This window comes from Neofelis nebulosa, chromosome 1 (genome assembly GCF_028018385.1).
Source record: "Neofelis nebulosa isolate mNeoNeb1 chromosome 1, mNeoNeb1.pri, whole genome shotgun sequence".
Taxonomy (NCBI): Eukaryota; Metazoa; Chordata; class Mammalia; order Carnivora; family Felidae; genus Neofelis; species Neofelis nebulosa.
The window spans coordinates 30,177,419-30,204,995 of record NC_080782.1 but is presented as its reverse complement, the minus strand read 5'-3'; the positions used below and the strand labels follow the sequence as shown (position 1 = coordinate 30,204,995).

Genomic DNA, 27,577 nt, shown 5'->3' with positions numbered 1-27,577 from the left:
CCTCTGGCAAACATCAGTTTGTTCTCTGTATTTACAAGTGTGATTCTGTACTTTTTCTCCATTTTTAAAATATAACTAGTTTTATAATTTAAAAAGCTAGAATTGGTGATAATTAAGCCATTTAATTACCAGGAAAGAACACATTCATTAACTAAAAAACATTATCAATAGCTGCATGCACTCTTTATATGTATGGACCAACATTTTATTAGCTAGTCCACTGTTAGAAATTGCATTTTGAAATTTTTTTTTCCTTTATCTTCTTCCCACCCCTGGGGGTAGTGCCCTAATTTAGATAATAAATAACTATAAAATAAGAGAAAAAAAATTATAAGAATCCAGTTTCAGCCACAGTAAATTACAGTGTTTTCTTCCTTTTTTAATTTAATTTTTTAAAGTTTATTTATTTATTTTCAGAGAGAGAGCAAGCATGCATGTGGGGAAGGAGCAGAGAGAGACAATCCTAAGCAGGCTGTGAGCTCAGTGCAGAGCCCAATGTGGGGCTCAAACCCACAAACCGTGAGATCATGACCTGAGCTGAAACTAAGAGTTGGATGCTTGCTTAACTGACTGAGCCACTCAGGCGCCCTTAATTTTTATTAATTTTTTTCAAATTTCTATTTAAATCTAGTTAATATATAGTGCAATACTGGTTTCAGGAGTAGAATTCAGTGACTTATCATTTACATACAACACCCAGTGTTCATAACCAGTGCCCTCTCAAAACCCATTCCCCATTTAGCCCACACCCCACCCACCTCCCTCCATCAACCTTCAGTTCCCTATCTTAAGAGTCTCTTATGGCTTGTTTCCCTCTTTTTTTCTTTTTTTTCCCCCTCCCATATGTTCATCTGTTTAGTTTTTTTTTTTTTTTTTTTTTTTTAATGTTTATTTTTTGAGGGAGAGACAGCATGACCCAGGGGAGGGGGCAGAGAGAGAGGGAGACACAGAATCGGAAGTAGGCTCTAGGCTCTGAGCTGTCAACACAGAGCCCAATGTGGGGCTCAAACTCATCAACCACAAGATCATGACCTGAGCTGAAGTCGGATGCCCAACCAACTGAGCCACCCAGGTGCCCCTCATCTGTTTTGTTTCTTAAATTCCACATATGAGTGAAATCATATGGTACTTGTCTTTCTCAGACTGACTTATTTTGCTTAGCATAATACACTCTAGCTCCATCCAAGTCATTGAAAATGTCAAGATTTCAGTCTTTTTGATGACCGAGTAATATTCTGTTTTATATATATATCACATTTACCCATTCATCAGTTGATGGACACTTGGACTCTTTCCATAGTTTGGCTATTGTTGATAATGCTGTTATAAACATTGGGGTGCATGTACCGCTTTGAATCTGTATTTTTGTATCCTTTGGGTAAATACTTAGTGCAATGCTGGGTTGTAGGATAGTTCTATTTTTAACTTTATGAGCAACCTCCATACTGTTTTCTGGGGTGGCTGTGCCAGTTTACATTCCCACCAAGAGTGCAAGAGTGTGCCCTTTTCTCTGCATCCTCGCCAACACCTGTTGTGTTTTGTGTTGTTAATTTTACAACACATTCTGACAGGTGTGAGGTGGTATTTCATTGTGGTTTTGATTTGTATCTCCCTGGTGATGAGTGATGTTGAGCATCTTTTCATGTGTTTGTTAGCCATCTGGGTGCCTTCTTTGGAAAAATGTCTATTCTTGTCTTCATTGGCGGTGTTTTTTTAATTTTTAAAAACTATGTTTATTTTTGAGAGAGAGTGAGAAAGAGTGTGAGTTAGTGGGGGAGGGGCGGAGAAGGAAAGACACAGAATCTGAAGCAGGCTCCAGGCTCTGAGCTGTCAGCACAGAACCTGATGTGGGGCTCCAGCCAACAAACCATGGGATCATGACCTGAGCTGAAGTCGGATGCTTAACTGAGCCACCCAGGTACCCCAGTACGTTTTCTTAAGCCAATAAGCTGCACCTTGATTTCCCATTTGGTCCATGCCCTGGCTCAGAAATAAATTACTTATTCTTTAGCCTTATGTTAAGAATAAAAATACAAGCAGGATTTCTGTATGTTTCATTTATTTTATTTATGATGAGAATATATGTTTTACATATCTTGGTTTATTTTCAGATTAATTGTATACTAAAGTTTATTAAATTTATCTACAGTTATTTGGAGATTGCTGCTTGTGTTCATTTACTTTTTATTCTGGAGAATGTCTGAAGTTAACATTTCTAGCAATTCGGTGGCATGAGAATGTATTTACACCTGTCAGGTGAGATAAAGGTTTTCTTTTTCCTTATTTTCTGTCCCTTTTAAAATATTATTATTTTTTCACCCATAAATACATAAGTTTAATTAAATGAAATGCAAATTTGAACTTTTGAGACCTTACAGATCTATTCTTCCCATAAGTACTGTTGTTATTTTAGTTTTCATTTTAATGTTTTGTTTATTTTTAGAACAAGCAGGGGGAGGGGCAGAGAGGGAGGGAACAGAGGATCAGAAGCAGGTTCTGCAAGGTTTTTCTCATTTTTATTTCCTTTCATGGAATTAAGAACATGTAAAAGGTAAGACAGGCTATGGTCTTGCTTGTATTAAAATTATAGAGATAGGTATTTTGGGAAATAATTGAATTTTAAAAAGGATATAGCTCGAATTTACTACTGTACCTTTTAACTACTCAAGTACTTTTTATTATTTTTTATTTAAATGTTTATTTTGAGAGCAAGAATGTGTGCACATGAGTGGGGGAAGGGCAGAGGGAGAGAGAGAGAATCCCAAGCAGGCTCTGCACTGTCAGTGCAGAGTCCAACTCGGGACTTGATCTCATGAACTGTGAGATCATGACCTGAGTCAAAATCAAGAGTCAGATGCTTAACTGACTGAGCCACCCAGGAGACTTGCTCACATAGTTTTTTTTGTTTTTTTTAATGTTTATTTATTTTTGAGAGAGAGAGACAGAGAGTGTGTGAGCAGGGGAGGGGCAGAGAGAGAGAGGGAGACAGAATCTGAAGTGGGCTCCAGGCTCTGAGCTGTCAGCACAGAGCCTAATGTAGGGCTCAAACTTATGAACTGTGAGATCATGACCTGAGCCAAAGTCGGACAGTCAACCAACTGAGCCACCTAGGCACCCTTGCTCACATACTTTTTATTTTATTTTATTTTTTTTTATTTTTTTTTTTTTCAACGTTTATTTATTTTTGGGACAGAGAGAGACAGAGCATGAACGGGGGAAGGGGCAGAGAGAGAGGGAGACACAGAATCGGAAACAGGCTCCAGGCTCTGAGCCGCCAGCCCAGAGCCTGACGCGGGGCTTGAACTCACGGACCGCGAGATCGTGACCTGGTTGAAGTCGGACGCTTAACCGACTGCGCCACCCAGGCGCCCCATCTCACATACTTTTTAAACTAGAAATAGTTTTATATATACTACAAAGCCCAATAAAATACATAGTGCATTAAAAGCATATCATGCCTGGGCACCTGGGTTTCTTAATCAGTTAAGCTTTGGACTCTCAACTTTGGCTCAGGTCATGATTTCATGGTTCATGAGTTCGAGCCCTGCTTCGGGCTCTGCACTTACAGTGTGGAGCCGACTTGGGATTCTCTCTCCCTCTCTCTCTGCCCCTCCCCCACTTGTGAGCTTGCACTCTCTCTAAATAAATAAATTTTTAAAAAAAGCATATCATGCTTCAGTAAGATTTAGTAAAATAGTGTGATTTTTAAAATTTTCTTAATTTTCTTATGCTCTAGTACTTTATATATTAGGTGTATAATGAGTTGGACTCTAATAAATATACATGTGTGTAACCATATAGCAAATATAGAACATTGCCACTATGTTATTTTTATTTTTTAAATATTTTATTTTATTTTATTTTAAGTTTATTTATTTTGAGGGAGAGAGAGGAAGGGGCAGAGAGAGAGAGGGAGAGAGAATCCCAGAACCTTTAGATCATGACCTGAGCAGAAATCAAGGGTCAGATGCTTAACTGACTGAGCCAGTTAAGATTTTATTTTTAAGTAATCTCTACATCTAACATGGGACTTGAACTTATAAACCCAAGATCAAGAGTCACACGCTCTCCTGAATGAGCCATCCATGTACCCCAGAACATTGCCACTATTTTAAAAATCCATTCTTCTCTATTTAATTTCTGTGAAAATGTTTACAGTGATGTATAATATGTGTCATCTAAATCTTTTGTCAAAACAGATGCATTTGGGGTTGACTATGGAACATGCCATTACTAACAAAATGCTGATACTGAACCTGTTTAACTGGCAACTGCTCTTTTGTGGCGTGGATGAAAATTCTGAGCAGTTGCTAAGAGGGCCTCTAATATTCATGCACGTATAGGAATTGGACTCTTAAGTTTTTTATGATGAGCTAAATATTAAAAGTTACTATATTTCCTATTTTCAATTATTTCATTACTTACTTAGATCGTTGCCATACCATGTTCATTGGGCACAACAAGACTGCCTTCTGTGCCATCTAATTCCCAAATGTGAATCGGTAAAGTCAAGAGGAGCTCTAATTTCTGCCTTTTCAAGAGATGGCATTACTCTGGCAGTAACTCTTAATCAGAAAGACCCAAAGGTCAGTATATGTAATCTGTCTTGAAAGTAACCTATGAAAGAGTTCAATTTGGAGTTGTTTTGTAATACTACTTTATGTTCTTTATATTGGTGTTTTCTGATCCAGTTTAACATTATATTGGTGTTTTCTGATCCAGTTTAACTTTAACATAAAGTTATTTTATCCAGAAGCTATAATTTCAAAACTTGGCCTTCAGAAGTGAAAAGAGGGTAACAAAAAGGAAGAAGGGCAAAGTGGTAACTGATGTCCTTAAAATATAGTATAAAAGAGTGAGGAGTTTCAGTTTTCAGTATTGTTTTGCCAGTTGGGAAAGACTTCCAAGATAGTTTATTAATATAATAATAGGTCTCTAGGTCTCTAGAATTATAAGTAATGATTAAAGTAAAATAATTTTAATGTTTTTTTGCCTTTTTTTTTTTTTTTTTTTTGCTTTCTAGGCAACTCAGGTATTGTTTATAAACACATTGAATTTTGTTACTCTCAGTGGTAGCCTGAGAGGGTGTAGTAATAAGAATCCTGTGGTTCCACCTACACTTATCAGGTATGAACTCTTGTGTTTCTGCATAGCATTTTTATTTTCTCTTCTAATAGTTTAATAAGTTTAAGGCTCTGATAATACAAAAGATATCTAAGTAGATATTTAGGTAGATAATGCAGCTTACTTTCAGCATTTGTGCTTGATTAATTGCTATATGAAGGAAAATCTTATCTTAAGGAAGGATCTGGTAGGGTGGAAGATACCTGAACATATTTTCTTTTCTCTTTTATTTTTTTCTGTGTTATCTCAGGAGGAGTAGAATCATAACTGGATAGGGGATATTGGGCTTAATTAGAGACTGAAATGAGAAAACCTGGACTGGGAAGATCATTATATACTTGGGGTGGCTGAGGTGTTTATAGCTTTTTAAACAAAGTTGGCATGCTCTGCATGTGGGTTAATAGCAATAATCAGGATTTTTGATAGCACAAGAGCCTCTACCAGGATCTATTTGGGATTATAGAGTAGGAAGGTTTCCTCTTGGACTTCCTAATTTCATTTTCTGAACATTTTTCTTTGCTGTTCTCTGAATTTCCAAAGTTTTCAGATCTATCTAGTCTTGCCTCTTCATTTTCTTTCCCCACCCAAAAGTTCTTTTCTGAAGGTATTACTCATTCTTACACCTGAAATTAATGTAACATTGTGTCTTGACTATACTTCAATAAGAGAAAGAAAGAAAGAAAAGAAAAAAGAAAGAAAGAAAGAAAGAAAAAGAAAAAAAATGAATGAATTGCTGGTCTCAGTGCAGTGGTCTCTTTCACTTAGAGTGTACGTCATTATTTACATAAGGAGCTCCTTTTTGTCTCCATGAAAGATTAATATTACTAGATAGTTAAGGAGCTGTAAGGATGATTTTGGGAAGAGGGAGTCTGCTGCTGCATGGAACCTCTAGCAAGCTGCAGAGAGAGGACAGGCATGGTATTGATTGACCTTTAAATCTATCAGTAGATTTGAGTTGTAGACACCAATAGAATTAAAGTTGTTCTAATTAAAATGTGAGTGACTAAAAAGCTTAACTCTTTTAGGGAATATTTTCATCTTATCATTTGCTTATGTGTCTACGTGAATTTCTAGTTTGTATGTTTTATGGAGTAGATGTTGATGAGCAAACTCCTTTTTTTCCTTACCTTTTTTCTGGGAAGTAAAATACACGAAATGTATGTGGCAGTTTGCTACTATTCATTCTTTCCTCCTTATTTTTTGAAGTGTTCCAACTCTGCTTGGCCATTTTAAATTGTCAAAGACATTGTAGAGAGTCCTTTCTAAACATACTGTCTTGCTTTTTCTAGGTCCTACTGGGTAGGTGATATCAGCTGGACTCATGATAGTCTTTTTCTGGCTTGTATGTTAAAACGTGGCTCCCTGGTTTTATTGACCTGTCAAGGTGAATTGGTAACATTAATTACATTTGGTTGCTCTATAGAATTTGGGCCAGCAGAATTTATTCCTTTTCACCCACTCATAACATATAGGTGAGACATTTGAATTATTTTAATTTGTTTGTAGAAGGTTTTCTCTTTTGGTATTACTTTATTGTGTATTTTTAAAAAATAATTTCATCTTTCGAGTTGTCTTTTGCTCTCTTTGAGTCTGTCTTTTCAATATCTGTTTCTTATTTATAGTTTTCTTCTATTTCTTTTTGTTGCTAAATCCTGGTGAAAATATGACATTGTGACTATGTAAGTATAAGTTATTTAAATATTCAATAGCACTGAAACATTTGTCTTCTTTTATGTAAAATTCAAAGAAGTGTGATATGTCTTTTATTGTTTCTTTAAAAGAAGGCCACTTGGGGCGCCTGGGTGGCGCAGTCGGTTAAGCGTCCGACTTCAGCCAGGTCACGATCTCGCGGTCCGTGAGTTCGAGCCCCGCGTCAGGCTCTGGGCTGATGGCTCGGAGCCTGGAGCCTGTTTCCGATTCTGTGTCTCCCTCTCTCTCTGCCCCTCCCCCGTTCATGCTCTGTCTCTCTCTGTCCCAAAAATAAATAAAAAACGTTGAAAAAAAAAATTTAAAAGAAGGCCACTTAAATAAATGAGTAACTCAAAATTAACTTGGCACATGGATTTACCTGTTTTTTTCCCCCAAAGGGAAGAAGGGGAAAAGTTGTTGGAAATGGATAGAAGAATTTAGAATTTAGCCATGTTTTAATTTTTAATTGTGGGATGGGGTAGCGGTTTGGCTTTGGAGTCAGATCAAAATTTAAATCTTCATTCTTCTACTTATTAGTTGTATGACTTTGGGTAAGTTATACCTTAAGCTCTTTTTCTTTTACTGGGAAGTGAAAATGACTATATTTGTCTCTTAGGGTTGAGGGAATGAAGTAAAATAATAAATGGTTATAAATAAGCACAATTCTGACATAAGTGCTTAGTAAATATTTTTGTTATTGATGTTAGTATTAGATATGACCTGACATATACACATAGGTATTTACAAAACAAAAACATTGGAAAAGGATTTTGAAATCACTCCATTGCTATTGCTTCACAGAAAGAAGATTGAGGGATTGTCCTTGATTATTTGTAGCAAAAAGTGATGCTTAATTTTTAGCACTGGAAAATTATAAGTGAAGAATTTGTTGGGGAACCTGGCTGGCTCAGTTGGAAGAGCATGTGACTCTTGATCTTGGGGTTGTGAGTTGGAGCCCCACTTTGGGTGTAGGGATTACTTAACAGTAAGATCTTTTAAAAAAAATTGACACTTCCTGCAGTGAAAGTATTTTTTTTTCCTAATTTCTTTATGGTCCAATTTATAATTGACTTGAATGTCCTCATATTCTTATTTATTTAAAAAAATTTTTTAATGTTTATTTACTTTTGTGAGAGAGAGCGAGAGAGCGCGTGTGCGTGCATGTGCGAGCAAGTGGGGGAGGGACTGAGAAGGAGATACAGAATCTGAAGCAGGCTCCAGGCTCTGAGCTGTCAACACAGAGCCCAGTGCCGACTGGAACTCACCGACAACGAGATCATGACCTGAGTGGAAGTCGGATGCTTAACGGACTGAGCCACCCAGGCACCCCCCTCATAGTCTTCTTTAATTTAGGGAACTCCTGGGTGGCTCAGTCCGTTAGGCATCCGACTCTTGGTCTTGGCTCAGGTCTTGATCTCAGGGTTGTGATTTTAAGCCCAGAGTTGGGCTCTGCACTGGGCGTGGAGTCTGCATGAAAAAAAACAACAAACTAATTTAGGACCTTTTTAAAAAAAAAAAACAGTGTATTTATTTTGAGAGAGAGAACATGAGCAGGGGAGGGGCAGAGAGAGAGGAAGAGAGAAAATCCCAAGCAGGCTCCGCTACATGGGCACAGAACCCGATGTGAGACTCCAACCCATGAACTATGAGATCATGACCTGAGCCAAAACCAAGGGACAGATGCTTAACCACTGAGCCACCCAGGCACCCCAATTTAGGACTTAAAAAAATTTTTTTAATGCTTATTTATTATTTTTTTTTTTTGAGAGAAATAGAGTCAAGTGTCGGGAAGGGAGGGGCAGAGAGAGGGAGACAGAGAATCCGAAGCAGCTCCAGGCTCCAAGCCGTCAGCACAGAGCCTGATGTGGGGCTCAAACTCACTAACTGTGAGGTCACGACCTGAGCTGAAGTCAGATGCTTAATTAACCGGCTGAGCCACCAGGTGCCCCCAGTTTAGGGCCTTTTAAAATGGATTACTTTTTCTGATTATATAAGTGATACATATTTATTATTAAAAAAATAAATTTAGAAAAATGTCTGTAATGAATACACCTGTTATTAAGGAGGAGAAAGAAAAAACTGAGAAAGACATTTGGAGAAGATAGTAGTGGGTAAAATTTTATCAGCTGAAGATTAAATTTGACTTTCTTCGTAAATGTACTTACTGTTATGGTGGTGTACCTGATTCTGATTATTTAATATTACTTAATTGTGTATTCATAACTCATATTCTTATAAGTATATTTAAATATATAGTAAGAAAGAAGGTTAATTACTTAATTCTCTGTAATAGTAAAACTGAACTGCCTTAATTCTTTTCTGAAATAGTTTGTATATGAACTGCCTGAATTCTTTTCTGAAATAGTTTGTATAAAACTAAAAACAAAATACAGTAAATGCCACAATTCAGGGAATATTTAAAAAACACATAAGCCGGGGCACGTGGGTGGCTCAGTCGGTTAAGCGGCCGACCTCGGCTCAGGTCATGATCTCGCGGTCCATGAGTTTGAGCCCCGCGTCGGGCTCTGTGCTGACAGCTCAGAGCCCAGAGCCTGTTTCAGATTCTGTGTCTCCCTCTCTCTGACCCTCCCCTGTTCATGCTCTGTCTCTCCCTCTATCAAAAATAAATAAAATGTTAAAAAAAAAAAAATTAAAAAACAAACACATAAACCTACATTTTATTTAATCACTTATGTCTTCCTTACAGATATATACAATTTAATGTTAGTGTGTTTAACTGGCTGTTTTATCATTCTGTAGCTTTTGATTGTTGTGTTGCTTTTCTTTGGAATAATCTGATTGTTTCCTTTAAGATTTTTCTTTTACTAATTCTTCAATTTTGTGTTTGTTTGCTAGACCACAGCAGTTTACATTTCAAGATTCAAATAATTCTGTAGATTCAACAGCTTCTGATAGTGACCCTATGAGACAGAGATTTTCTATCAAAGCACACTCAAGATTACCCTACCTCATTATTTCTGATGGATACATGGTCACAACCCTTCGATTTCTTGATAACCTCTCTCCATCAGTGCTCATGAGATCCCTTCTACTTGATTCAACCCAGAGGCTTGAGAAAATGTACCAAAGTATGGTATTGTCTAAGGTATAGTGCTTTTGGTATTGCTGGTAAAAGTTGGCTTGTCTTTTCAGATCTAAAACCATACTGATAGTAATGTGCTTGGATTGTATATAGTTGTCTATAGAATTTTTAATTGCTTGTGATAGAATTACAGGTAACATTTTGCTCTTGGGTGTCTTTTATCTTTTCTTCTACAGCCAAAGGGCAAAGGACTGAACTTGCGATCACTGGATTCCCTAAGGTCTAGCCTGTTAAAACACCAAGGGAATAAAAGTGTAGCTGATTCTACTGTCCCCAGATTCTTACAGGCAGAAGAAACAATGAACTTAAATGAAAAAGCAGAAGATTTTCAGGTACTTAGTAGGTCTTTTATTTACTTTGAACAGTTACATATTGACTTTATTCCAAGAAACATATTTTATTTTTCTCTTGTTCAAGGGAGAGAAATTTGAGGACACCAGTGATTTTACTTATAAGATATTAAATTAAGCATGATTTTCTTCACTCATGTTTTAGGATTTTGAAGCAGAAGAAACTAATGAAGGCAAACACTTTCCAAACAACTTATTCTCACTTTGGAACCAAAAAAAGGATCCATTGTTTAGTAATGTCAAGGAGGGAAGATTGGAATTTGCATCTATGTTTGATACAATACATGCAGAGGATAATACAGAGGAGACAGACAGAACCATTACAGAACTGCATTCTGTCCAGAAGAATCTCCTTGCAGCATGGACTATAGGAATTTCAAAAAATGTAACAGAAAAAAATTTAATGTTAAATTACACAGTAGTTTGTATCACTCATTTTTTCTACATTCTTCAATTTATAAGATGTCCTTTCCCCAAACTTGATCCTTTTTCAAGCGAGAGCACAAGACATAATACATGGGTACTTTGTATCTTTCAACTTTTTCATCAGTGTTTGTCAATCCAGTATTGGGATATGAGATACAAACAAGATGTGGGACATTTGGTAAAGCTGACCTCAAATACTATAAAGCTTTTGCTGATTCAACAACAGCAGGGTCAGTTATTTTCAGAGAAGCTTTTGGCTTGTTTTCATTTACTCAAAATGGTAGCTGCTTATTTAAATGGCATATATATTCTTCAACCTGAAGTTATTTCAACGTCAGTTGATGGAAGTAGAACAGCAAATCAAGACAAATTGGTGGTACCCATTTTTCGAATGTTTCAAGGTAGTGGTTCTCAGGAAAACTGGTCTTGGAGTTCATCTTTCAAGGTTCATCCTCAAGTAGTAAATCTTGCTCAACAACCAGGACACAGGTATAATTACTTTATGTTAGGGTACCATTAACATTATAGATGTTTTCCTTTTTGGAAAGTTGAGATATAATTCTCATGCTGTAAAATTCACCATTTTAAAGTGTAAAATTCATTGATTTTTAGTATAGTCACAAGGGTGTAGAACTCTTAGCACCAATTCCAGAATGTTTCTATAATCCCAAAAAGAAACTCTGTATCCCTTACCAGTCAGCATTAATAGATTTTTATATTTAAGTCAAATGTTATTCAACAGACATATTAGTCTTGGGCAGGCATGATACATGCCCAAGTATTGAAAGATTTTGGTTTAGGTAAGCACTATAGAAGAATGACCATGAATATTTATGAAGATTTAAAAAATGTATTATACTTTTTTTGATCAGTGGACTTTGTGCTATATTTAAATCTGATCAGTTTGTATATATATTATTGTTTCAGTGAAGAATACAGGCAGAAATAATAAGACTAAGTAGGAGGCTGTACATATTTTTATTCCTAGTCTGAAATTTGGTCTTGATGATTACTTAATTTTGTGTGCAGATTGGCTGTTCTCTGGAGAGTGTTGTACAACAAAACTTTATGGTATCAAACACAGTTAAATCAAAGACTTCCTGATGGTGACAGACAGTTAACTGAAAAGATGACACAGGAAGCATCTACTGTCAAGGCTCTGCTATGTCACATACAGGCTAACTTACAGACTGCTGGAATTCGCTTGAACCAGGCGTTAGAACTTAAATCTATCGATGGTCAGTAATTTACAAACATTTTTTTAACTCTGTGAATAAGCAATATAGGTAACTGGGCTTCTGTTTTATTAATTAGTTTCAATTATTTGTTTTTCAAAATAGTTTCTGGCTGAGCTTTATTTACTGAATTTTAAAATGAAGTAAATTTTTATAAAGTAATTTCATTAACTGTGACTGATTGTTGGTTAAAAACTTTGTAGGTGAAGAGTGTTTCCTGTTAGGATCATATGAAAAATCTGTCCTAATGTGGAAGAAAGCTCTACAAGAAACTCAAGAGAAAGGTAGGGTAGTGTTAAAAAACAATAGTTGTCATAATATTGGTAGGAATGTATTTTGACATGCTGTAGAGCTTAAAAATAATTCCAGATTTCGGAGTGCTCACAATTTTTTAATGCTCAAATGGAATACGTATGGTAGGCATCTTTAGTGTCAGAAATGCTTTTAAAATTATTTTTGGTCTTGGAATTTGTAGCATGAGGAGTTTTTTCTGTTATCTATAGGTAAGGCTCCTTTTGTCCTTTTTTTTGCTTAGTGATGGAATCTGTGATTGATTATTAATGGGAAAAATGAGCTTTAGATACTAAATAAAATAATGTTTTGTTGGGCATTTACCACCTTTTTTACAGACTTAGAGAAACACAAAGCTAAGGCTCTCTGCCCTTAGGTAATTCAACTTCAAGAATTTCCCTTGAGTTATACTTATTGTTAGGTTAAGTTTGGTCTTCATGGGGTTTTTGATGAGACTATAAAGATGTAGATTCTAGAAACTAGTGATAGCTTTCATGATATTGAGGATGTGACTAGGATGACAGAAGTTCTCAGCTAGCAACCTGGGAACTAGCCATGACCGTAACGACGACATGGTCAGGTTTGGCCAATTATTAAAGTTATTTTCTGACTGCTGTGGCTTTGTATATTTCATTCATTCACCTATTTAACCAGTATTTATTGAGGTCCTGCTGTGTCCCTAGTACTGTATTAGGCACTAGGAATAAACAACAAATTGCCCACAATATGGAAGAGAGATTACATAAACAACTAGCACTCCTCTTGTTATGTTGTATGGTACATGCTGGAGAAGCACAGAAGAACATTTCCCACAATCTGAAGCTGGAGCGTAAGCATTGGTCTGGGGAAAACCTGGACTTGGCATTTAAAATTGAGTATAAATTGGTCAGTTAAAGCAGTGGTAATGGTTTAACAAAGGAGATAGCAAGCAAAAAGGCACGAGAAACTATGGCAGTTTGGTAAACTGCAAGTTGTTTCATAGGACTAGATCAAATGACATATGTATGTAATATTGGGTGTGGGGTGGTAAGAGGTAGGTAAAAGTGATAAAGGAGCATACTATGCAATATAAAGGGATTAAAATTTTATCCTGAAGACATTGGGATCAGTTAGATACTTTATGTAGGAAAGAGAACTTTCCAAATGAATATAGGCCATTTGGAAAGATTGCTTTGGTACAATGTGGAAGATCATTTGTAGGAGTGTGGTGTAGATATGTGGGTTTTACATTGAAGCAGGAAAATCAGTCAGTTGAGGAGCTCCTGAATCAAAGCAATATCAGGAGTACTAGAGAACAGAGGTAACACTTGACAGATACTAAATAGACTTGATCACCTGGACTTGTGACTGAGTAGATCTGGAGAAAGAAGTCTAATGTAGTTCTCAGGTTTGGGGATTGTCCAACTGGATGAAGAAGAGTGGCATTCAAGGAGATGAAAAGTTCTGAGGAAGAAAAGTTTTCATAATGAGTTCCATTATGGACCTTTATGTTTAATTGCATTTCCAACTTGTATGTACTAGGAATGGCTTTTAATAATGGAGACTGGAAGTAGTAGTGGCTTCAACAAGAAAGAAGTTTATTTCTCTTTCTTATGAAAGGAGACTGGAAGTTGACAGTCTAGGGCTGATTTGGTGTTTCTGTGGTCTAAGTAAGGACCCATGCTTCTTTAGTTTTTCTACTCAGTCATCCTTAGTGCATTGCTTCCAATCTTAAGGCCATTACATGAGCTAAGATGGGTACTAGAGTCCCAGTCATCACGTGCATATTCTAGACAGCAGGAAGGAGGAGGGCAGGAAGGGCAAGAAAGGGTATACCTCCTAACGGAGTTACCTCCCTTTGAGCAGCTTTTCTGGAAGTTCTACACAATATTATCTCTTGGTTTGGAACTTAGTCATTTTTTCACTTGGCTACATCTAAGTGAGAAATTGTGATGTGGGTTCATTATTAACTCCAAATAAAATTGGAATTCTTTTGCTCAGGAAGAATGGATAAGGGTCAGGCAACCGACAGTGTCAGTCCTAAACACCCTCCAGATATTTGAAGGCAGTGGTCAGGGGCTCCTATCTCATTGGATGATGCTTCTTCTCCTTTGGGAAGTCTCTTTGACTAACTGTTTGATAGACATATGGTTTCTTGGGGTTTTCTCTTTTAGCATGTCTCCTTCTGTTTTATATCGTGTACTTAAGATATTGTTAGTGGATTTTAGTGCTGAAATGATGAGGATTTGTAGCTCTTTTGGGATAAAATCTTAGTCATCCTAGGGCCTGATGAAAGATAATAAAATCATTCAGAACTTAAAATGAAAAAGAACAAATTATTGCTGACCTGTTTTAAGATAAAAACTCTTACTAAAGTATAAAACAAATACAGAGAAAAAGTCACATAAACTGAGTGTGTAACAGCTTTCATAAATTGAATATTCCTGTCTACTTTGCACCCAGATCAAGAACATTACCTTTCTGGGGATCCTGGCTGGCTCAGTCACTAGAGCATGTGACTCTTGATCTCAGGGTTATGAGTTTGAGCCCCACATTGGGTGTAGAGATTGCTTAAATAAATAAACTTTATTGTTTATTTTGAGAGAGAGACCAATCATGTGAGCCAGGGAGCGGCAAAGAGAGGAAAAGACAGAGAATCCCAAGCAGGCTCCACTCTGTCAGCGTGGAGCCTGACACGGGGCTCTAACTCACGAACTGCAAGATCATGACCTGAGCTGAAACCAAGAGTCCAGTGCTTAACTGACTGAGCCACCCAGGTGCCCCCTAAATAAATAAACTTAAAAAAAAAAAAAAAAGAACATTACCTTGCTAACATGTTTTTTTTTGTTTTTTTGCTAACTTGTTTTTATTTTTTAATCTAATTTATCTTACCTTTTTATTTTTTAATATAATTTATTGTCAAATTGTGCTAACATGTTTTTAATGTAAACTTAATTCTTGTTTAAGGAGGAAGAAGGACATGTTTTCTTCAGATACGCTATTATCTTTCTCTTTTCTACTGCTACATCTATAGCTATAATTTAAATGATGCTCAAGGATTGTGTGATCAGCTAGTAAGAGAAATATTGAAGTGGTCCCACCTACCTGTAAAAGAAAATGAGGATTGTTCAGGTATGCATTTCAGCAGTCAGTATGTTTAATCTCATTAATTTGTATTCATACATTTAGATATGAAATTGCTTATACATAAAAGTTGGTTGCTCTGACTAAATTATGTTATGGTGAATTTTGGCCTGTCAACTTCTTATTAGCAAGGATCATGTTTTATTTTTGCTTTTGTTTTTTAAATCTTTGTCTCCTCAGGGCTTAGCAGTAATTACCTGCCGAGTTAATAGCATTATTTTTTCATAGCCATATTTGTTAGGCATAATATCAGGTATCCGAGTATTTTTCCTTAGTATATTTATATTTTCTTTAACCATTGCTTAAGGTGGTTTAGTAAAATGATGAAAATCACTTTCTGAGGTATTCTGAGTCTTTTTTAAAAATTCACTTAAGAGGCTGCAGAGTATCTGAGTTCCCCTTTTTAAAAGAGGTCTATTTTGGGGCGCCTGGGTGGCTCAGTTTGTTGAGCATCCGACTTCAACTCAGGTCATGATCTCGCGTTTGATGAGTTCAAGCCCTGTGTCGGGCTGTGTGCTGACAGCTCAGAGGCTGGAACCTGCTTCAGATTCTGTGTCTCCCTTGCTCTCTGCCCCTCTCCCGCTCATGTTCTGTCTCTGTCTCAAAAATAAAATAAACAGTAAAAAAAATTTTAAAGAGGTATATTTAAACTAAGCAATAATGAGAGTGAAAGGTATATGTGAACATAGAATATATCTCTAATGGTTATAAGTACTAAACCATTAGGTGTATACTATACATGCAAATGTGTCTGAAAGGCCTAGTGTATCAGAAGTTTTAAATGGAGTCCATGCCAACTTAGGTTTTTATTGTTTGAGCCACTGTTTATCGATTTCTTGCTCTTTGTGATTTTTATCTTTTAAAATCTTTGTGTTCATTAGGGAAGTAATATGTGTTCAGTTTAGATAATTTTGAAAATATGGAAAATATAAAGAAAATAAAATTACTTATAATTTACCATTTTTTGTATACATTTATATGTATATATTATTAGAGCTGTGTATTGTTTTGTAGTCTTTTAAAATTTAATATTTTGATGAATATTTTCCAATGAAAATAATATTCTTTTTTGAAGCCTATTAAACCTTTTCCCCATTATTGGACATTTCAGTTGTTGCCACCTATTTTCTGTTTTAAATAGTGCTGAAGTGTACATAAATTTTTGTGAGCATTACTAAAAATTTCTTAAGGATAAATTTCTGTAATTGCCCTCCAGAAAGTTCTGCTAGCTGTGCATTATTGACAGATCTTTCTATATGACTTTTTAACTGATTGGACATTCTTCTTTTTTTTTTTTTTTTTCCAGTGGTGTTACCATTACATGATGTAACTTTTTAAGTCAATTGAACCTATAGTAATGTATGTTTTAGTTTTTATTTATTTTTGGGACAGAGAGAGACAGAGCATGAACGGGGAAGGGGCAGAGAGAGAGGGAGACACACAGAATTGGAAACAGGCTCCAGGCTCCAAGCCATCAGCCCTGAGCCTGACGCGGGGCTCGAACTCACAGACCGCGAGATCGTGACCTGGCTGAAGTCGGACGCTTAACCGACTGCGCCACCCAGGCGCCCTGTATGTTTTAGTTTTTAATGGCTATTGTTTAGAATATATTAAGCGTATCCTTACTGGGTTGGGGGTCTCAAAGACTACCCCTCATGTTCAGTGTTCACAGGGAGGATGCTAGGACTCAGAATATAGTTGTACTCAAGGCTATTATCTACTACAATGAAAGGCTCCAAAGCAAAATTAACAGAGGGAACAGGTGCATGGGGTGAAGTCCAGAGGAAACCAGGCACAAGCTTCCAAGACTCCTTTCCTAGTAGAGTCACACAGGACAGACACACTTAGTTCCTGTAACAACAGGTTGTGTCAACACATGTGAGATATTACTGACCTAGGAAGCTCATTTAGAGACTCAGTGCTCAGGTTTTTTTTTTTTTTTTTTTTTTTTTTTTTTTTTTTTAAGTGTATTTATTTAGTTTGAGAAAGAGAGATCACAAGTGGGGGATGGTTAGAGAGAAGGAGAGACAGAATCCCAAGCAGGCTCCACACCATCAGCACAGAGCCCAGTGTGAGGCTTGAACTCCTGAATCGCGAGTTTATGACCTGAGCCAAGATCAAGAGTTGGATGCCGACTGTGCCATCCAGGCACCCCAGTGCTCAGGGTTTTTAATTAGAGGCTGGATAGTCATGTAGTCACCCCTCTGCCTAGCCCTTACCAAAATTCTCTCAGAAGAAAAATAGGTGTTCAGCATAAACCACATTGATTGTACAGTTAGGTCTAGTGAGCCACTCTCATTAGTTAAGGTGGTAGGAATCTTTCCCAAATCCAAGTTCCCAGATGCTATCCAAGGGTCAGCATTATAAGCAAAACTTTCAAGTAGTCAGGCCTGCTATGTTATCTTTTTCCTGCACACTTACCTCATTAAATCATTTTGTATAGTTATAATTTTTATTGCGTAAGATTGTCATTATTAACATCATCACTGTGCTACACACAGAATTACCCTTTCAAAATTGTTTTACTTCTGAATTGATACATGTTTACTCTGTGATCATCTTTTAGAATTAGGTTGCTCTGCATTTAAGGAGCTTATTTCTGGCTTTGCATAATGAATTTTGTATGATTAAAATTACTGGAAATCTTGCCTTTATATAATTCCTACAGTAAGTTTTATCCAGGAGAGAATAATTCTTACCTATGTATTTTTAACTTTAATGTGAAGAAATAGTAGGATTTTTCCAAATGTTTAATGACCAAATGAAGAATACTACTTGGAGGCTAATAAGATTTTCTCAAGATCCCCTTTATGAAAAAAAAAAGTTTATTAATAATCTTGAGTGCCTACTCTATGAGGAAGGGTAGTGTTAAGTGCTGAAATATATGGTGACAAGACAGAAATGGTCCATATGCATATAGAACTTAATATCCTTATGAATATATCAAGTGACTTCTGGGAAAGAAAAATATTTTGCTACTATTAGGGCCATAAATTTCATAAAAATTAATGTTACTGTAGTATTTATATTTAATAGTTTCACTATTTTCAAATTTCTGAATGCCAGTTTGTATTACTGAGTTTTGATTCTCAAATAGGGATGACATGTTTGCTCCTGCTAATTTATACATCAGAATCACTGCAGAAATCCTGACGGGGGCACCTGGGTGGCTCAGTCAGTTAAGCGTCGGACTTCCGCTCAGGTCATGATCTCGCGGTTTGTGGGTTCGAGCCCTGGGTCGGCCTCTGTGCTGACAGCTCAGAGCCTGGAGCCTGGTTCAGATTCTGTGTCTCCCTCTCTCTCTGACCCTCCCCTTCATGCTCTGTCTCTGTCTCAAAAATAAATAAAACATTAAAAAAATAAAAAAAAAGAAATCCTGATGTAAACTCCCACTCCCTTACCTGCTTTCTCCCTCTACCCTACACATTCCTTTTGTCCCCACCTTCTAAAAGAATCTTATAACAATGAGCCATTCTTACTAATGGGAGTGTATTGTAATTCCCAGATCTAATGGTGTAGAAGACAGCATTAAGAATCAGTGTTGTAGTGCTTTTCAGATTATATACGTAGTAAGCTCTGCCTCCTTTAATCAAAGAAAAAAAAATTAGGGAAGGAAGAAGGGAAAATAATGAAATCTAAGCTTGTGAATCCATCATGGCTGGATTGTTGTGTATTTATCCTTCCATGTTTTAAAATAAAACTGGTAACTAAAAGTCATCAGCGGTTCTTAAGTGCATGTGCTCGTAATTATCAGCTAATTATTTCTGTTCTATTGTCCTCAAGAAGCGTAAATACCTATTATGAATTAGCTCAAGGATGCCTGGGTGGCTCAGTCATTTCAGCCGCCAACTCTTGATTTCAGCTCAGGTCATGATCTCCTAGTTTTTGAGTCTGAGCCCTTTGTCCTAGGGCTCTGTGCTGACAGCCTGCTTGGCATTCTGTCTCCCTCTCTGTCTGCCCCTCCCCTGCTTGTTCTCTCTCTCTCAAAGTAAATAATAATAAACCTAAAAAAAACAAATTAGCTCATACAGGTAATGGATGTTCATCTTAGAAAAAATTTTAAATTATAATTTTCCTCTTATATAATGTTGGGAACTTAAATATTATTACCTTTTGACAGTTTGATCAGAATCTCCTTTGGTCATTTGCTGTATTCCTTAGTTCCTGAGAAGTCTCATTCTGAGTTTGGAATGACGAGAGGTGCTCATCCTGAGGCGGCAGTGAAGGTTATCCAGTCCATGGCTCGCTTCATGGCCGCCTATTTCACCAATCAGCCGCTTTGCATTTTGCCACCTCACAATGTGAATGTTCTTCCTCCCCTTCATACTAAAACAGGTAATATAGTAAGCAAATAATTTTCTCACTTTGTTTATTCACATAATACTTAAAATCATATTATACAGTGATCATTATTTTATGGGAATAATACTGTTCTAGCTTAGTGTATGACACATAGGAGATTCTCAGTGACTGTAAACGAATAAAATCTGAGAAAGGTAATTGCTTGGGTTTGTTTTTATTGAATATGGATTGTTTAATTACAGTATTATAGTTGACCCATGAACAATGCAGGGTTAGTGGTGACGACCCCCTGTGCAGTCAACAATTCACATATAACTTCTGACTCCCCAGAAACTGTCAATAAACTACTGTTGGCCAGATGCCTTATCCATAAGTAAACCGTTAATATGCATTTTGTATAATATACTGAATTCTTATAATAATGTAAGCTAGAAAAAAGAAAATGTTAAGAAAATTATACGAGGGGCTCCTAGGTGGCTCAGTTGGTTAAGTATCCAACTTCGGCACAGGTGATGATCTCATGGCAGTTTGTGAGTTCGAGCCCCGTGTCAGGTTCTGTGCTGACAGCTCAGATTCTATGTCTCCTTTTCTCTCTACCCCTCCCCTGTTTGTGCTCTGTCTCTCTCTCAAAAATAAATAAACTTAAAATTTTTTTTTTAAATTATACAAGAAAATACATTTATATTACTGTACTGTATTTATCAAAAGAAATCTGCATGTAAGTAGACCTGCACAGCTCAAATCCATGTTGTTCAAGGGTCAACTGTATTTATTATTTATTATTATTTATTATTTATTTTTATTTATTTATTATTGATTTATTTATTTTGGTGGTTTTACATTTAAGCTCTCTTTTTGTTACAGCCCTAGGTATTTATCACTTGTGTTCCCTATCTTTGGTAGTAATGTTTCTGATAACAAATTGTATCCTTAGTTCGCATCATTTTACTGAAGAGAAGAAGTAGCACTCCGTGTGGTTTTTAGAAAAATCTTAAAAAAAAAGGTCAAATCCTGACTTAGAAAATTTGTCTCAATTTCTTGTCTTTCCTATCCTATATTATTTATAGGACTTGACCTGTTTGGCATGATCTTTTCGGATCACTTTGCATACCTTGGGAACATTGATTTTTCTCACACTGTAGGAAAAAAGGTGATAGAATTATTGAATTGATTTTGGACATATTCATAAACATTTATAAAAGCTCAAAGACACACCTTTTAATTCCTTTTAATTTATATTTGTAAATATCTTCCCAGTGAGAGGAGAGGCTAGGAAAGAAAATGTTGTGATCTCTTCCTAAGCCTGAGACGGTGATTACTGAAAATCTAAATACCTGAAACTTGGTATATAGCCTTTAGTTTCTTTAATTTCCTAGTATCTTGAAAAAGGATATCTAGGGGCGCCTGGGTGGCGCAGTCGGTTAAGCGTCCGACTTCAGCCAGGTCACGATCTCGCGGTCCATGAGTTCGAGCCCCGCGTCAGGCTCTGGGCTGATGGCTCGGAGCCTGGAGCCTGTTTCCCATTCTGTGTCTCCCTCTCTCTCTGCCCCTCCCCCGTTCATGCTCTGTCTCTCTCTGTCCCAAAAAATAAATAAAAAACATTGAAAAAAAAAAAAAAAAAAAAAAAAGGATATCTATAGTCTTGACTTACAATAGATTTCATATTAATCTTTTAAATCAGAACTAGTGGCAGAATGTATTGGGGATTTGTGTTGCTTATTTGATGTGATGCTTATTGTATGAAAGCAAAGCAATAAAATTTTCAGAAAATTAAATCATTCAAGTTCTTTCAATAGTACAGTACCTTTCTCAGAGTAAATGAAAAGCTAGGACAAATTTAATCAATCTCCTGGCTGTTTGCCTATGCAGAATCAAACATTCAAGTGAATGACGGAATTTTTTGTTTCTATCCAAATGTGTTTGTCAAAGAGCTAAAGTGTTAGTGTTTGGTGTGGGGAGAGACTATGTTGATCACATGAGAAACTAATTGTTTCAAGAAGCAGAAACCCACATATACTATTTGCCAGTTTTATTTTGAGGGAGTGAGTGGAAATCTTAGCAATATATATTTTTATTTTATTTTTATTTTTAAAAATGTTTTATTTTTGGGGGCGCCTGGGTGGCGCAGTCGGTTAAGCGTCCGACTTCAGCCAGGTCACGATCTCGCGGTCCGTGAGTTCGAGCCCCGCGTCAGGCTCTGGGCTGATGGCTCGGAGCCTGGAGCCTGTTTCCGATTCTGTGTCTCCCTCTCTCTCTGCCCCTCCCCCGTTCATGCTCTGTCTCTCTCTGTCCCAAAAATAAATAAAAAAAAAATGTTGAAAAAAAAAAAAATGTTTTATTTTTGTGAGAGATCGAGAGAGAGGGGGGCAGAGAGAGAGGTGGACAGAGTTGACAGCAGTGAGCCCAATGTAGAGCTTGAACTCACAAACTGTAAGATCATGACCTGAGCCAAAGTTGGACGCTCAGCCAGCCGAGCCACCCAGGCACCCCAGCAATATGTATTTTTTTAAAAAAATAGCAGTTCAGGGCACCTGGGTGGCTGAGTTGGTTAAGTATCTGACTCTTGATTTTGGCCCAGACCATGATCTTATGGTTCGTGAGATCTGAGATCCATGCTAACAGCATGGTGCCTGCTTGAGATTCTCTCTCTCTCTCCCTCTCTCTGCCCTGCTCCCTTTTCTCCTGCTCACATTCTTTCTTTCAAAATAATAAATAGACTTAAAAAAATAGTTCAGGCATTGTATTTCCAAGTGGCTTGTTCATGTTACTTTTTTTACAAAGTGTTTATTTATTTTGAGAGAGAGAGAGAGAGAGAGAGAGAGCAAGCATGCAAGTGAGCAGAGGGGCAGAACTCACCCCAATGTGGGGCTTGAACTCACCAACTGTGAGATCATGACCTGAGCCAAAATTGAGTCAGATGCTTAACTGACTGAGCCATCATGGCTCCCCTCATGTTATTTTAATTAGGGGAAAATATAGAAGGCTAGGGAGAAAGATAGGACCCTTTGTATTTAATCCCAAACCAGACTGAAATCTTGTCATTTAGTCAGGCCTTTTGAAAATCGTTCTTTTCTACTCTCTTAGAGACACTAATATACTGAATACTTAATGCTTGAATTTTACCTCAAATTAGTTTTTTATTGTATGACACTATAAGGAATGCAAAGTCATGTAAAATGCAGTCTGCCCTCCACATTTCTAGTAGGAGAAATAGAGATGTATTTCAGAGCAGCCCACAGTAATAAATTGTACACTGTGGCCCAGTACATTTAAGTGTACATTTGTATGTTTATATTATCTGACACAGCATTTTCATTAAATTGTATTTATATTTGTTTTATGTAATGTACTCTGATGCTATCTCTTCTGTTTCTGTATCCTGTTCTGTTCCATTTTTTAAGAATGCTGGCATTTATTTCATGACCCACTAATGAGTCATATTCTTCAGTGCTAAAAACAAACAAACAAACTGGAGTATGTTAAGTATTATTTTAAACCATTTTGTACCTTACTTGCTTCCGTTGAAGCAAGTGTGCACGGGATGGACACTTGCTTCAAAGATGGGCCCTCCATGTAAGGTGTGTGACAAATTCCACCAGGTTTAGGTTCAGAAGATACCCATAGTCCTGCTTCTACCTTGATTCAACCAACATTTAGTTTTAGATCACTTTCTTGAGAACTTTATTCATCAAAGAATCCCCCAAACGGTTTAAACGTCTATGGAAGTTCTCTTTCACTTTATGGAGGTGTGTGTATACATATAGCTACTACACTAGCACTTTAGAGCATTTTGTGAGCTGCTATCTCCTTGTCTAACTTGTATTTTACCCAAAGTTAACAGGGAAATAGCTGGAGCACTGTTTCAAAAAACGTATCTCCAATAACATATCAGCAGTCGAGGCTGATTATTAGAAAATACTAATTAAAGAGGTAGGGGCTCCTGGCTGGCTCAGTCAGTGGAGCATGCAACTCTTGATCTCCAGGTTATAAGTTCAAGCCCCATGTTCAGTGTAGAGATTACTTAAAAATAAAATCTTAATAAAAAAAAGGTATGTAAGTATGTGAGGAGGAGTGATTCTGATAAATGTAATTGTTAATATCCACTTTCTTTTATTTACACATAGAACAGTCCCTTCGACTTATTCCTCTGCAACACTCTAAGGTGGCCAGTGTTGTAAGAGATCAGAATCTTTCTAATGTTTGGACAGTTGAATATGCCCTTGAATTATTACTTATTGGTGGCCTAGTTCCAGAGGCTGTGTGGTTGGCACATAAACTTGGAGACTGGAAGACATCTGTTTCAATTGGTGTGGCCTTCCAACTATTCTGTAAACATGATAGTAATTTCACAAGGTATGTATTTTTAGGCAAACGTAGGTTGAGAAACAGTATAATAGTATCATCTAACTATTTTTTATTTCTCTCATTGCTGGCATTTATGCACTTTGTGGAATCCTTAGTCCAGAATTATCCAATAAAACTTTCTTCAGTGAGGGAAATGTTCTCTATGTGCAGTTCAGTATGATAACTGTTAGCCACATGTAACCATTGAGCACTTGAATTGTGGCTAATAAGACCAAAGAATTGAATTTTCAACCTAATTTAAATTTAAATACCTAAATGCAGTTAGGGGCTACTGTGTTGGACAGCTCAGCAGCTCTTTTGTGTTAAATCTTTTATTTAAAAAAAAACAACAACCTTTTTATTTAGCACATTTGTTAGTAATGTCCTCAAAGTGCTTATAGTCAATGGGAGAGTTTGCCTATTTTAAGCAGGGTTTGAATTTTAAGCTAATAAATCTAATCTCTATATTTTAACTTTTCTATTATAGTACTACTATATCTTTGATATTTTTCAGTTCAATAATTCAACATATGTGTATTTCTTAAGTAAGTGCTCTGTACTAAGCTCTGTGCCAGGTAGTTTAATGGATATAAAGTTAAATGGTACATAGACTCCATGTTTAAGGCATTTATAGTTTAGTAGAGAAATTAAGGCAAAACATTAATTATAATTTAGTGTATGTGCTGCCAAAGCGAGCACAAAACATTATTATAATTTAGATAATATGGTAAGAAAAGTGCCAGTGGTGCAGTGGAGAGAGCAATAATATCAAATGGGCATAGGACAGGAAATGGAGATAACATTTAGATGGGCATTGAAGGAAAGACAGAATCTCAACAAATTGAGTAGCTGTGGAGAGAGATAACATTCCAAACATGAGCAAAAGCATATGGCAAAAGACAAGTTTGGTTCAATTTGGATCGAGTAGTATGGAGGGCAGCAATGGGAAATAATGATGGGAAGGTATATTAGTATCATAATCCTGGAGACCCTTAAAAATCTCCTTAATGTTATATTTCCCCAATTATTTTCCCCCAATTATTACTTTTTAAAATAGAGGATGAATAAAAGTAAATTTCACTGTTCCTTAACATTTCATGTTTAGCTCTTATTGTGTGAGTATTTCCTTTTTTCAGAATTTGGATTCATTTTCCTTAATTTGATGTGATTTCAGGTCCAAGAAAAAGGGTCTGAATTTGCCAATAAATATGACTCCAGCACAGATTTTCCAGGAAAAACTGCAGTGTTTTTTAGGTCGGCCAGCCTCTTTGGAAACAAAAAATGAAATGGGCTCAAAATACAAACAATTTACAGGTGTGTTACCTACATATAGTCAGACATATATATCAGCTTAATTGATATAAACCTTCTAATATTTTAAAAAGCTTATTAATATCCATAAATATATTAACACTTTGAAGTAAGCTTATCAAATATAAAAGTATGCTATTTATTCTTAATCCTGGGAGCTTCTAAAATTTATGCCAGCTCAAAAAACAATGATCAGTAACTGAATGATACTCTGATTTTTCATACATATTTTTTGACTAGTTGTATTTTGCTATATTTGGATTATTTTCTTTTGCAGTCATAGAGTCGTAGAATCTCATAAACAGGAGGGTACTTAAAAGTATTTAGTTCAACTCTTGCCTAGTGCATAAATCACAGAGTTGGTTTTGTTTTTAATTTGAAAATTTTATAGTAGTATTACAAAATTAAAAATAATGTAATATCACATATATTACATAGATTTACTCAGGAGCCCTGTAAAATTTGTTTTATAGCTGGAGACATTTAGATGAAAAGTAATGAAGTTGGGTACTTAAAGTTGTATGTGCTGACTACTGTAGGACCCTTTGGTTTTATTAGTTCTTGTCTCCATTAAGCAGAGAGGCTTCTAACTCTAGATTCTTAGAACTTACTAATTGTAACTTCTCTTTCCGGAAAGAATGCATAATACCTGGAAATCTTACTGAAAACTTTGATAATTACCTGCCAATATTTTTGAAAATAAATGGAGAGAAAATGTAACTACATGAAAGTTGGTTTTGAAAAAAAAGACTAAAAGGGACACCTGGGTGGCTCAATCAGTTAAAAAAGTACTATGGTGGACTGTTAAGAAAAAAAATTACTCTCCCACTAGCTGCATTCACATATGTTGTATTTTATTTTGGTGTCTTTCTTGATACTTTTTTCCCATCAGTATTTTTTCATTTATTATTTTTTAACTCAGGACTATGTTCCAAGTATATTTTTGTTACATAGTTGTTGTTATTATAATATCTTGTATAATTTTGCAAAAGGTCTTATGCTCTGATCTTTTAAAATTTTAAAATTTTTATTTGTTTATTTGATAGAGCGAGCATACACAGGAGAGGCAGAGAGAAAGAGAATCTTAAGTAGACTCCACACCCAACACGGAGCCTGATGCGGGGCTGGCGCTCATAAACCATGAGATCATGACCTAAGCCCAAATCAGGAGTCCAGTGCTTAACCTACTGAGCCATCCAGACACTGCCCCCCTCTATAATCTTTTTTTTTTTTCAATATTTATTTATTTTTGAGAGAGAGACAGAGAGACAGAGCACAAGTTGGGGAGGTACAGAGAGAGGGAGACACAGGATCAGAAGCAGGCTCCAACCTGTCAGCACAGAGCCCGATACAGGGCTCGAACCCACAAACCATGAGATCATGACCTGAGCTGAATACCTGAGCAGATACTCAACTGACTGAGCCATCCAGGCACCCCTGCCCCCCCTCTATAATCTTAAAGTAACAGAATAGTTATTAAATTTCTGTGTAGAAGTTGGGATGTTTTGCATGTCAACCATTATGTTCATTTTTGATGATAATTTTTTTCAGGTACGAAATTTTATACTACAAAATAGGATCAGCATAATATAAATTTTAACTATTTTACTTAATTTTGTATTTGGTAGATCCCATTGAAGAAGAAGATGCAAATCTCCTCTTTGGTTCAGTGCAGGAATTACTGAAAGCAGCAGTTATGGCTGATGCAGATATTCTTTCAGAGACGTTTCAACTTCTGCTAAACTCTGCCAAGGACTTCAGTAAGAGACTGTGGGGCTTAGTCCCGGTCGGCTTGTATCTCCCGGCTCCTCCATTATATTGTCCTCAGCCAGCTATTCTTAGTGAAGTAAGCTTAGTTCTTAACCTTTTAATTAATTTAAAGTTGATTTTATCCAAATTTTACAATAGACAACTTGATAATAATTATCAAGTTAGGAATGCAAGGTCTGAAGACAAACTTCCAGATCCTAGCTTTGCTGTTTATTAATTGTATAATCTTAAGCAATGTACTAAACTGTTTAAGTTTCCTTATCTGTAAAATGCAGATGATGATAGTACCTGTAATAATATTATTGTTAGGATTAAATGAGATATTCTGTAAAAGCTTTTACCTTAGGGCCTAGGACACGTAGTACACATTCAATAAATATTAAAATTATTGCAATAATAAAACAAAATCAAGAGAGGATTCTCTATATGCAGGTTTTAAAAAAATAGATGTTTGTTTAGGGTAATAAATAATAAATGTCAGATTTTAGAAGACCTACATTATTTTGGTC

General features: G+C 36.3%; 1 protein-coding gene across 10 annotated transcripts in view; it reads left to right on the top strand.

Moving 5' to 3' along the window:
* Positions 1–27,577, top strand: part of CPLANE1 (ciliogenesis and planar polarity effector complex subunit 1) — a 139,051-nt gene that overhangs the window by 17,950 nt on the left and 93,524 nt on the right. For all 10 annotated transcript variants that reach the window (XR_009258178.1, XM_058717773.1, XM_058717803.1 and 7 more), the window contains exons 6-19: positions 2,150–2,256; positions 4,430–4,586; positions 5,024–5,127; positions 6,414–6,596; positions 9,670–9,919; positions 10,093–10,248; positions 10,412–11,181; positions 11,722–11,930; positions 12,131–12,211; positions 15,165–15,329; positions 19,503–19,676; positions 23,768–23,996; positions 25,162–25,301; positions 26,927–27,144. Coding sequence is in view for 9 of the 10 variants with exons in the window: in XM_058717773.1 (XP_058573756.1) it covers positions 2,150–2,256; positions 4,430–4,586; positions 5,024–5,127; positions 6,414–6,596; positions 9,670–9,919; positions 10,093–10,248; positions 10,412–11,181; positions 11,722–11,930; positions 12,131–12,211; positions 15,165–15,329; positions 19,503–19,676; positions 23,768–23,996; positions 25,162–25,301; positions 26,927–27,144 (2,943 nt within the window). In the remaining variant the exon portion in view is untranslated. The remainder of the gene's footprint in view (positions 1–2,149; positions 2,257–4,429; positions 4,587–5,023; positions 5,128–6,413; positions 6,597–9,669; positions 9,920–10,092; positions 10,249–10,411; positions 11,182–11,721; positions 11,931–12,130; positions 12,212–15,164; positions 15,330–19,502; positions 19,677–23,767; positions 23,997–25,161; positions 25,302–26,926; positions 27,145–27,577) is intronic.